Source organism: Bidens hawaiensis, unplaced genomic scaffold (assembly GCF_021521415.1).
Source record: "Bidens hawaiensis isolate Kalapana, Puna unplaced genomic scaffold, B.hawaiensis_p1.1 tig00006845_1, whole genome shotgun sequence".
Taxonomy (NCBI): domain Eukaryota; kingdom Viridiplantae; phylum Streptophyta; class Magnoliopsida; order Asterales; family Asteraceae; genus Bidens; species Bidens hawaiensis.
In genome coordinates, this window is record NW_027491467.1 from 1,145,509 (window position 1) to 1,158,429 (window position 12,921).

Here is a 12,921-nt window from a genome sequence, read left to right on the forward strand (position 1 = left end):
TTTGGAGAAGTCTTTTATGAAGCGGCGATAGAATCTTGCGTGACCTAGAAAAATTCTAATGGCTTTGACTAAAGTTGGTGGCGAAAGTTTGGATATGGTTTCGATTTTTGCCCTTTCATATTTACGTTTCTTAATTATGAAGAAACATTTGACTATATCTCTTGTATATGAAAGCTTATATTTCTTAATCTTGAAGAAACAATATTTTAACTATGTCCTCATTTATGAAAGTTCTATGTTTCTTAATTATAACGAAACATTATTTTAACTATAACATTTGTATTTATAAATCTGATCAAGGTCTAGGCTATACCCTCGACTAGGGTATAAGGCATGATAAATTAATAACTTAGGCTGAAGCCCTACCTTACACGGGTATTCGGAGTTTATATGCTTAAGCTTGTACGATCAGCACTTTCTACTTTATATCGCGTAGTAAAGTCTATACCGTCAGAACTTTGGGGCTTGGCATGCACTACTATATTCGACACACAAAATGAGGCTAAGTGTATGTGTGAAAACGTGTGATTTGGTGTGAGATGAAGTGTGCCGTGAACCCCCTATTTATAGTAAATTTTGTGTTCCTTCGTGTAGCGCGAAGGAACAAGGATCAAGTTGTTCGCGTCGCGCGAACCGAATTTAATTTTGCTGAGTCACTGGTGAGCTGACACGTGTCGTCACGTGATCTGACACATGTTGCCATGTGTCGCACATTCAAGATGGCCACTTCGCATAGTGCGAAGTAGTCATGACTTGTTTCTTCGCGTAGCGCGGAGCCGATCAATCTCGGTTAATGTGTTATGTCCTTCGCGTAGCGCGAAAATTTCACCCACGTTCCTTCACCCAGCGCGAAGGTACATGTCACACCCCGACCGAAGGCTGCGGAATATGCCGGGGTGCAATGGATTGCCCAAGAACACAAGACACTATTAAAGTGACAATATTTAATCAACTCATTTAAATTCATAAAATCATAAAGAGTCACATAACTTGTTCATACACTAACCGAATTCAAATATAGCAAATAATATATTGTTCATTTTTCTAATGTCCTAATAGTCTTGATAACGTTTTCTCTTCAAGTACTCGAGTCAACCTAAAGTCAAACCTGTAACATTGCATAAAATAGAATTTGTCAACAAAAGGTTGGTGAGCAATTTCATAGTTTTGAACATTAAGTATATAATAGGTAATTCCACAACTTGTATATAAAACAATAAATAATAGCAACAATTTAGACAATGAAATTGTTAATAAGAATACATTAACGACACATTTCTATAAGGGGATGCCAAATAGACTCGGGTTTTTATGAAATCGTTAATAAGAATACATTAACGACACGTTTCTATAAGGGGATGCCAAATAGACTCGGGTTTTTATGAAATCATTAATAAGAATACATTAACGACACCTTTCTATAAGGGGATGCCAAATATACTTGGATTTATGAATCAACCAACCAAAAGCGGTAAACACATTAGCAATTAAGCATGTACGCATATAACACCAGATCGAGAATTTATTTAAGTAAGGTATACAATGAAGTTTATGGTTTAAGACTCAAGTATAAAACATTTAGTTTGAATAGTTATGCAATATCACCCCCAAAACGAGAGATGCAAAAACGGGGGGATGAAAAGTATTCACGTTCAAGTAATAAACTTGATCGGTTAAATGACGAGTAACTGGAAGGATGAGGTTTAACGAGCAAAGCCTAGATGAAAGGAAGTCTTGTATTAGAAAGGTTGTCTATGAATACTTTAAATAAAATTAATGATAAGAAATGCAAACAATTTAAAGTTTAAGGTTTAAAATGTAAAAATTTAAAAAAATTATAATAATAGTCCTTTAAAAATATAAGTTTGCTCGAAACCGGGTTAAAATATCTAGCCCTTAATTTTACTCAACCTATGTTAAGTAATAAGGTGGGTAAAAATGCAAGAATGCAAATCCCTTTATAATATAGATACTAAAACGAGTTTTTACGAGTGCTCGGGTTGTTGGTTCGAGTCTTGGTAATTGGTCAAACCCAAAGTCAACTTTCCAAAATAAAGAATGTTATAAGATAACTCAACAAAATTTAAGAAGACTTAACCAAGTATGTAGTTCTATTGTTTTAGAACTAACAACGTCCGTTAAGCGGGTGTTCGGTTTCGTCGGTCCAACTTTGTTATAAGATCAAGTTGGATTCAACATTCCAAGTAATTTAAGAAAATAATTAATATCAGTTTATAAAATATTTTTAAAGAAATATACAAGTCTTGATAGCTAGAAACACACTTGTGTGTCTTAAGCGAGTGACATCGGTGTAGTTCGGTTTTTATCTTGGAATAAGGTCAAGAATGGTTACCATATGCCCAAACATCAAATAACTTGTATAATAATTTATAAATGGTGATACTTAAGTTTTACAACCAAAAAGTCAACAATAAAGTGTTTAAACAAAAGTTTTCGGTTCGGATCTTGTTTTGGGTTATGACCGAGGTTAGATTCCACACACCCATAACCATGGAACTTATAAAAATGATTTTAGAACTTAAATCTAACATAAAGCATGTTTATACAGTTATTTAACAAAACTAGTAAACAAAGTTAGGTTTACGGTTTGGAGCTATTTACGGTTAACCGAGGCTAGTCTCTACAAACCCATAACCATGGAACTCAATAAATATGAAATACAAACTAAAATCAGCAGAAGTTAAGCATGGTTAGTAAGCATAAACGAGTTATATATATATATATATATATATATATATATATATATATATATATATATATATATATATATAGGGTTGGTATCATTTAAGAACTCTAAAAAAGTTAAGAACTCTTAGGAACTCTACTCAACCAAACATTTTTTTAATTTTATTTATATATTAACATTATTTAAGAGTAGTTTGATGGCCTTGCGGTGAGTTTGAGAAACTTAACCAGTTATTCATGGATGCCACCATGAAAACAGTAAAAAAAATGTGTGTGTGTTTTTTTTTTGTTATTTTTTCAGGTAATTAATTGGGGATTGTTTATTAACAAAGGGAGACACTGATTGATGAAAAATATTAATAAAGTATATAAATATCTTAAACTACACCATTTTGGTAAATACTTTTCAAAGCACACCAAAATGGTAAATATTTTTTTGTAATTACACTTTTCTTGGGAAAAAAAAACTCCTATAATAATCAAATGGGAAAATGAATAATCAAATGCATAAAATTAAATTCAGATTTCAGGGACAGTAAAGTTATCTTAATCCAGCTTAACCAAAAGTCACTCACTAAATTAGCATACAACATAAAACTTGAAGCTTGACAACTAAAAATCTTGAAATGAGAATTATACATGTTATTAAAAAATAAATAAAATAAATAAATATGGTATATAACTTGAAATCAATGAGGTCAATAGTCTTCTTGAAAAAATATGCAGATGTATTAACCACAGGTGTAGTTGCAGATGTATTAACCACAGGTGTAGTTATTGCATCAGTAACAATGCCCCTACCCAATCTTTCACCTAACAATATCAGATCATGTTTGATTCAGTATCATAAACACAAATTGCAATTGAATTAGCAGATCACATACTATGCAGTCGATATCAGTGCTATAGGAGTGCTGGACCTCTCGCAGAATATCGGTCAAAATATTGGCTATTTTCCCAATATTAGTGTTTAATGTCAGTCTTAATTAGTTCCTACTTGCTACAGCTGTTAGTGTTTTGTAAGTTGCAAAAGATTAATTTGTTAATGGTAGGAGAGTATACTAAATTGTTAGTATTAAGCTGCTATATATATAAATTCTGCATGATATTAAAATCACAGATATCCCACCGCAATCCGATCCGATATAAATACACAACAATAAACAGATCTGAGCTTTGAAATAAAGAAGCAAACATACCAGCATGAATTGCAACGCTGCCGTCACCGTTCAAAAATGAAGCCTCAAACTGTACAAATTTGCTATCATTACCTAAATCCTTATCATCATCATTAATAATAATAATAATATTATTATTGTTGTTATCCACAACAACGTCTTCGCCCGCAGCGATCGGGACGGAGACGGCGGCATCAACCGCCGCCGCCGCCGTAAAAGGCGGCTGGTTGTTGGACCATGAGGCGGCAACAATCTGAGCAACGCCGATGTTGCTGCAGTTCCTTCTGGCCTTGTTGCTGAGCTGTCTGACGAAATTCGGCGGGAACCTGAGGATCAGAGAGGACATACCGAACGTTTGTTTGCCGGTGGATGAACGGAGTTTGGCGGAGAAACGGGCGTCGTCAGGACGAGGAATGGCGCCGGAGATGCTGGAATCAGAACGGCATTCGAAAGGAAATGAAACCCTAGGTGTACAGCTGGACATGGCCATGTTAGGTGGTTAAACGGCTGCAATGAATACGAGATTTGGAATCAAATCAAATCAAATCAAATCTCAGGGGATGACGATCTGAAGTGAAATGAATTATATTTAGGAGGTGGGGTTGTTTTTATAGGCAATAATAATAATGAAGAGATTCCATGGATCGACGCCGAAAGGGTCATTATTGGATCAAGAGGTAAGTAACCTTTTGTCTCTTTTATTTTTCATCACCATTCATTTTTATAAACGACTCGAGTTGAGTTGAGCTAGTGTACATTTGAGCTCGAGATCGAATATAAACGAGACAGCTTGACTCAGTTTGAGGTTGGGTTTGAAGTTAAACGAGCCTAACAGTAGTTCTTAGACCAAAATCTCAAGGGTGACGTTCAAAAATCTAATTTTTATCATACTTCATATAATGTAAATGAAAAAACTTGTTGTGTTTCATACGATAACCAAACTTTTTTTATATATATTTTTTGTTTGAATTTGTTATTGGACCGATATCATCATTTTCTTAAAATTTTCGATTAAAAAGATTGTTAAAATGACTTTTTACATTTTATCTTTCAAGTTTTCTAATTTAAAAAAAACCCATAAACTCATAATCAATTCCAATTTACACAAAAATCCTAAATCCATAATCAGTTCTAATTTAGACATAAATCCTAAGTCCTTAATCAATTACAATTTCCAATTTACATTATCCAAATATCCAATACACCATAATTAGTCATTCAAATATTTAATTGCTCATAAACAATTCCAAATTAATAATATATATAAACAAATTAACAATTACAACTTTAGGTAAAGGTAGAAGAATACATAAATTGAACAAGTAGAAGTTGAATCGTGGAAGAGGGATCGGGGGAACACTGACCGTCAGGTACTCGGTTGCAGCGTAGAGGTCCGACCGGAGGAACAATGAACAATGATTTTATTTAGTTTTCGCTTTAACTTGGTAAGGTTTAAAACTTTGGGTGGACTTTAATTGGTTTTAGCTTTTAATTTGGTTGAACTTTAAACAAATATGGATAGGGGTAACATTATATTTTTCCAGATGTAGCGAAATACGAAAACCGAAAAAAAATAAATAAATTTGCAATACTTATGGAAAGTTGAGGGGTAGCGGAGGCTACCCCTAGTTACCCACTATGTCCGCCCTTTCCTAAGAGCGAGTCAATGAGTCGGTTGGTTAAAAAATCAGTCGAGTTTGTTTAGCTACCTTTTATCAAACATGAAAAAATATATATATATTATTCATAAGTCGTGAGGTATGAATGAGATTCAATTATGTTTAATAGGTTACGGGCATTCTTGAATGGCATCTTCTAAATGCCGCCCTATTTCATCAAATTCGTTTGTAAGATACAAAGGAATTATGAAGTTCTAAGTGTAATGACGATATTAATTTGAATAAAATTTTCATGAACATTTTATTTTTTTATCAGAGAATAAGCGCTTAGTTATGGCAATCAAAAAATGATAATAATTAATTAAGATTTAGGAGTTATAAAATAATATTTTATAACTTAAACAAATGTTATTTTTGTAAGATACAAATGTTATTTTGTTTGCTAGATTAAAACAAAACTCGTTGTCCTTTGATGTCTTTTAGTAGTCATGCTTAACTTCACCTACAAGAGCAAGAGCATGGATCCCAGCAAGTGACTTATTTTTATACTACTCTCATTATGAACACACATAACTATGGAGTTATCCTTTCATCTCGTAGCCATTTTAAAATTTAAACCAATTTAATGATTCAATAGACAATGCATTCCCTATGAACCAAGAATCTCTTCTGTCACGGCGGATGTGAGATTCGCCTAGATTGTTACCCCCCCCCCCCCCAACCCAAAAAAAAAATCTCACTTTGGACTCATTGTCCTTGATAAGGTTTGCCCCGACATCCCACTTTGATTGTGGAATTTGCCTAGATAGTCTCTCTGAACACCCTTGGAGACTCACCGTCCTTGATGAGGTTTACCTCGTTATCTTAAACGACACTTGAGTGGCGTTGATATCTTTTATAACATCCTACCTCACATAACTTTGGCAAAACAAATTTTTACGTCTGGCTTCCACGTAGCCTCAATGATATGGGTAACTTCATAATAAGTTAAGTCTATTTGGCGTTCAAGCATAACATTAAATAAAACATACTTACGAGATAGAACATTCATATGATCATCCCATGCTATAATCAGCATATGGTACGTAAGTAACTATAAATTGCTAAAGATGTTGATAAAGTATAATTTGTTGTTTACTTCACATATCATGAACATCTCTTGTCACAACTCAAAGAATTGATAAGTAATAAAGAAAAGTCATTGCTATTACATGACATGCAAATTTTAAAACCCTTACCTCTTGGCTTGCAGCTACCCATATTGGCATTCCTGTTTCTGGTCTCATTCGTAGCTTAAGCATGGGCATTTAGGAATGCCTGAATATCTCAAACTATCGTTCTAATACCAAGAATTCATGTCCATGGCTAATGTGGGAAATGTCTAGCATGTTACAAATGTGTTCGAGACCTTTTGTGTACTACTAAAAATGTTATTTAATTCTTGTTACTTATTTTATGAATGAACCAAATTATTGCTAAAACAATGCAGTGTATAAAGTTCTTCAAAAAAACTTATTTTCCCATAATTTCGTCATCATGGGGAGATTGCATTTACACTGCATTCTTGAGTTTTTTATTTAAGGGATTGGAAAAGAAAAGATAAGAAAATATTTCTTTTTTCATTATTGAGTTTTTTCATTAAAAGCAAAGAAAGAGAATGCAAAAAAAAAAAAGTTAAGCCTTTTTTCCTTCAAAAATTTTCTTCCAAATATGGCCGGATTGTGAAAGAAAGTTTATATCTCATTACTATATTACCAATTTACCCTATCTTAATTCTTTTTTCCATGTTGCTATAAGGACATAATTGTAAAGTTACAAATTTCTTTCCTATTTTTTCCTTATAATCTAACCCAAAAAAGTAATAAACACTTTCTTTTCTTTTATTTTATTTTTACTCTAGAATGCCTTTTAAGTATATAATTTTTTTCATTTCTTCCTATATTCAATCTCATCATTTCTTTTCCTTGTATTTTAAACCCGAGAATATAGTGTTAGCATAACGCATATCTTGCACTTTTGCAAAGCTACACAATCCAAGAAGATGATTTGTCGATTGTTAATGAATACCATAGTTAACCAACTTCTTGTCCGCCATCTTCGCATCCACCTTTCTATCACTTCTCTTATGGGGATTTTTCCTACACCTGCTCTCCATTCAAATAAATTAACTTTTATTGGGATCTAATTTATTCAAAGAACGAATCTAACTATTTGCCATGAACAAGGTTATTTTCTATACTTCCATTGGTTGCACAAAACATAAAATGAAGTTATGAGGTATAAAGTTACGTTGTAGTATGAAACTGACCCGACACTAGTAGTGAAATATATACCGATTCCGTTATCGGAGTTCGGGTGGTATCAGTTCTGTAATAAATTGATGCACACTCTGTTCAGGTGGTCCGTTAATATTAATGCTCGTCACTGTTTTCACATGAAGAGGTAGTCCGTTAATAGTAACAGTCGTTAGCCTTAGTACCCGATGTTGATATAAAATGAAAGCACAAAGCCCTAAATTATTAATTTTAAACATTAGTACATGTATAAGTTATTTTATTATAAAATAACATGACTACTTCTGTAATTACTCTTTTATCAATTTATACATCTACTTATACTATTAAAACAAAATATTATTTCACATGTTATTCAACTAGAGTATACAACTAGGATGCCAATTAATATTATTACCATTTATAGAATTACTAATAAAGTTACAAATATAACTTTAAATGTTTTATTAAATGAGATATTTAGATATTTATGAATTATAAAATTTTATTTATTATTATTATTATTATTATTATTATCTTATGAACTCATAAGGTATATTATTACGTTTATTATTAAATTTAAATTTTTTGCTGTATTTTTTTTAACCACCCGTATATTTCACAGGCTATATCCTAGTATTATATTATGAAAACAATAAGCATCCTTATCCACCCTAAAATCCAATAAAAATATGTCTTTTGCTTATATAATAAAATTGGTAAATCCTAAGGGTCGGCATGGGATGGTGGGGGTACTAAGTGATGAGTGAGTGCCCTCGACATAACATTTTGTATTATTGGATGATTAAAAAAAGGTTTTGCTTTTCGTAAAGTTTATATAGTCATTAGATATTAGATATGTCTCATGGATTTACTTTCAAAAGCATTTAAATAAGTCATATTAGCTATCATAATAGATTTTCATCTAAAATTTATACATTCATTTATTGAAAAACTAAGTATATGTACATAAAAATAAACATATACATTTATAAATAAGTCATATCAAATATCAATTTTGTTACTAGCATTCACAACTCTCACTTTCATTGTTAAGGACAATAATAGTAACACAATCGACGTTAATTTACATTTGATTGACTTGATTTTCCTCGCAATGAGAATTATGAACTAAATGGGGAAACATACAAGCGAAAACTGAGTGGAAATCAAATACAAATCAATTATAACTTTTTATAATTATTATGCTATTTGGATTACCCTTAGTATGAAAAATAAAAGTTAGGATTATTATTTATCAAATTATCAGTGTTAATTCTTATCAATCACTTGATAATAATTTGAATGATTAAAATTCAGTTTTCCTATAATTTTTTATTTTTGGTAACCTTTCCTCTCTTGATTTATAATAAAAAAGTTATTTTTGTCGTATTAAGAAATAAGATTATAGTCTTTGGTTTGGTATAATGCATAAAATATATATAGATTTATAAAAATTCATTTTAAATTTTTATGAAATATTAAATTTGCATGTTGCCAATATTTATGCCTAAGGAAGAAAGGATCCAAGAGAATGTACCAATTACAAGTTGGGGTTGTGGACCTATCAAAGTTGGATCCGCGTCACACCCACAAATTAATTTTTTTCCAATCAATGTGGTCCTACTTGTATCGCATCCTGCAACTTTGAGATTTTAATCATTTTATGTCGACATCGTATGTTTTCATTTTTAGACAAACTGCTATTTTGGTTTATATCACTTATTTTCAAGTAATTGGATTGGTGTCTCACCGAGAAAGATAAAACCTTTAGAACGTTAAAAGATTGAGAGACATTAGATTCAAATCTTTTAGACGATAAAAATTCGACATTAAAAATGATTTATCTTTCCTCAGTCAGTCCAGAATTACAAACTTATGATTTATGATGAATTAAACCATGCCATTTGATTTTGGTTACAATGTTGGCTCTTTATACTAACTCCATTTATAATCTCTGTTTAAGATAGTGGATGGAGTCCGCCTAATAGAACAAAACTGCAAACAAATGAGGTAAAAAAAGGCATTTTACTCTCATATTTTGGTATTTTCTTTTTTACTTTTAATTAAAATTTATTTGCATTGTTTTTTCTTTTTTTATTCTTTTTATAATTAACTCACATATTTAACAAACCAATTAACCTAACACGTTTTGAGTTTGTTTTTCATTTGGTAACCACCACAACGTGGGAGTTTGGTAGCATGAGTTCGGGCGTTGCATGATAAGAAAACAAGGAAATGAACATGTTTTGACATCTTTTTTCTTATACTAAAACTATATTTTTTTTAATTTTCTCTTTCGTTTGTTGTAACGAATGCATCAACATTGAAAAAAATTATGTTGCCGCAATGCACGGGTTTGATCTCGCTAGTAAAATCATGAAGAATAAGGAGGAATGCATGGTGGTCAAAGCTATCTCGGTAGTAACTTGTTGGATGATTTGAAAAATAGTGAATGACTTTATCTTCAATAACATACCCTTTCAAATAATGAGTGACTTTATCTTCAATAACATACCCTTTCAAATGACCAAGGTGATAAATCCACTTCCTTCTTGTGGTTGTGGGTAAATCATAGGAGCAAAAGAGCAACACTTGATTGGGAGAACGATGCAAGTTTAGCTTTTTAACCTTCCGTTATAGGGTGTAGCTTGATTTACTGTCTTGTTGTTTTCTTTATTTTTGTAATAGTTTCTTGATCCTTGCGATTAATCGTCTTTCGTTTATAATAATATTTTGTATTTTCAAAAAAAAAGTCATGTAACTATGAATTATTTTATTTATAATATATAATTAAAGGTATGCTAAATATTTATTTCAAAGTTTACAAGGAAAACTGTTTTATTAAAAAGCTTACCAACTAATGAAAAATATAGACATAAAGGTTGATGCGACTGCAAGCATTCTAGTGTAAAGTTTGATCGGAAGCTCTTGGCTATCACTAGATTGTGCTTGTCATTTATGTGGGGGATGTGATGAGTGTTTGTATGATTTTATGAACTTTAATGTGTTTGACATAAATATACAACTCGTATGTGTGCCCTACATGGTTGGTTGAGACAAACGAATGATAAAAAAAAAAACAAAAAAAAAACATACAAAAACAAAAAACTTAGATAAAATATATTAACCGTATGAACAATTTTTTTAACAACCAATGAAAACGAAAATTTATAAAAAACACCCGGCAAGCAAGAAGCTAACCGAAACAAAGCAAACACGACACCATAAACTGCCAACCAAAACTAACCAATTTAAACCTACTTTAATCCTTCCAAGTTAAGCTATTACCCTTCGTGCGGTTCTTAATCCAAAGACAGCTCATCGCTTTAACATCACCTATCAAACCATTAAGTGAGACGGGTCTCCTTTCAAACAACAATGCATTGTGAGCCAACGGCGAAGATTGCTTAGGGCCACGGGTGGCCCCGGCCCCCCCTGTTTTTTACGCAGTAGTGTAAATTTACCCGTTTTCGTCCGGAATTTTTTATTCGTAGTGTAAATTTAGCCGTTTTCGACCCAAATTTTTTATACGTGTTGTAAAATTTAGCCGTTTTCGACCAAACTTTCTTATACGTAGTGTAAAATTTAGCCGTTTTCGGCCGGAATTTCTTATACGTAATGTAAAATTTAGCCGTTTCGGTCGAAATTTTTTATACGTAGTGTAAACTTAGCCCTTTTTGTCCGAAAATTTGAGCCCGGCCACATTCGTTTGTGAAATTTTGTATACAATATGAACCCCCCCCTCCCCCGGTGTCTTAGTCCAAGCTTCGCCACTATTGTGAGCCTTCCATAAAACCACCAAAGCGGTATGAATTATTGCACGAACCAACCTAGCCACTTTATTTGAAACCCTCAAAACTTATGAGATTCTAAATTATCTCGAAACCTGAATGCATAAATGAAAGGGAATTTTGCACCATGAAAACCGTTTGCTAAAGGGATTGGGCAACACCACAACTATAGGGGTGCAAACCAAACGAGCTGCTTGTGAGCTCTTCGAGATCGACTCGTTAAAAAGATCGATCGAGCTCAGCTTACCTGAGCTCGAGCCTAAAAGTAAGCTCGTTTAATAAACGAGCTCGAGCTCAAGCTTCACCTATCTAGCTCGAGCCGGCTCGCGAGCCTAAACGAGCCTGTCATTTATATAAATTTTAAAATATATATTTAATAATTATTAATTAATATATATAAAATGTTATGAAAAAATGAATAAAAATAACTAAATAATATATATTATTTTATAAAGTTATAATAGAAAAATATATAAAAATAATTATAATTATATAAAAATAATTGCTAAATAGTAAACAAACCGCTCGAGCTCGGTGTAAGTTAAACCAATCGAGCTCGAGCCTAGTCGAGTTGGGCTCGGCCTGTCTCATTTGCAACCCCTAAGTCCACAAGAAAAGAACATGCGTTTCACAGTTTCCGTAAATTAATCATCACACAGAGGACTAGGAACCGAATCAACCGATACAATACCAACATTCTTGCCTCTTGCGCGACCCGTGTTGGAAGCCTTACTAATTCTTCCCACCAAAACCATAATAGCCACTTTCCTAGACACCCAATTATATATTCAGCTTAAAATTGAACTCGACAATCACTAAATATTACCTCTTGAACCTGTTTATGCTTTAAACATGTCATTCCAAGAGCGAATACAATACAAATTAACAATAAGTCGTATGTGATTTATGATTGATTATGTTTTATAAGTTTTAAAACTAGCACTTCATCAAGGTTAACCAACCTATATGGTTTAATAAGCATGGACCAAATGAACAATGTGTGCGTCGTTTACATATATGAGAATAAGGTTTGTTTACATAAAATCCGACTAGATAGTAACAATTATTCGACTACAAACTAAAGTTGCATTAAACCATCAAGACCAATATCCAATGGTATTTGGGGTGTAATAACTAATAAGCGTCTCCTCCCTCATAGGTCGAGGGTTCAAATCATGGCCTACGTAGACATGTTAAGTGGATTTCAGAGTATATTACGACCCGCTTAAAAAAAATCTAATAGGTATTATTGTACTAATCATAACCGCTATATATGAAGCTCGATACTTGCCTAGTTCTTGGTAATATTTGCAATTTACTAACTTCTTTTAGCTCGAGGTGCTCGTTTACA

At 32.4% G+C, this 12,921-nt stretch overlaps 1 protein-coding gene across 1 annotated transcript in view; it reads right to left on the bottom strand.

The window, feature by feature from the left end:
* LOC143633667 (cystathionine gamma-synthase 1, chloroplastic-like) overlaps positions 1–4,421 on the bottom strand; it is a 42,522-nt gene extending 38,101 nt beyond the window's left edge. Inside the window, exons 1-2 of the mRNA XM_077101920.1 lie at positions 3,906–4,421; positions 3,443–3,519 (exon numbers count right to left, since the gene is read on the bottom strand). Of these exons, the coding sequence (XP_076958035.1) occupies positions 3,443–3,519; positions 3,906–4,374 (546 nt within the window). The 5' untranslated portion in view covers positions 4,375–4,421. The remainder of the gene's footprint in view (positions 1–3,442; positions 3,520–3,905) is intronic.
* Positions 4,422–12,921: the final 8,500 nt, after the last annotated feature.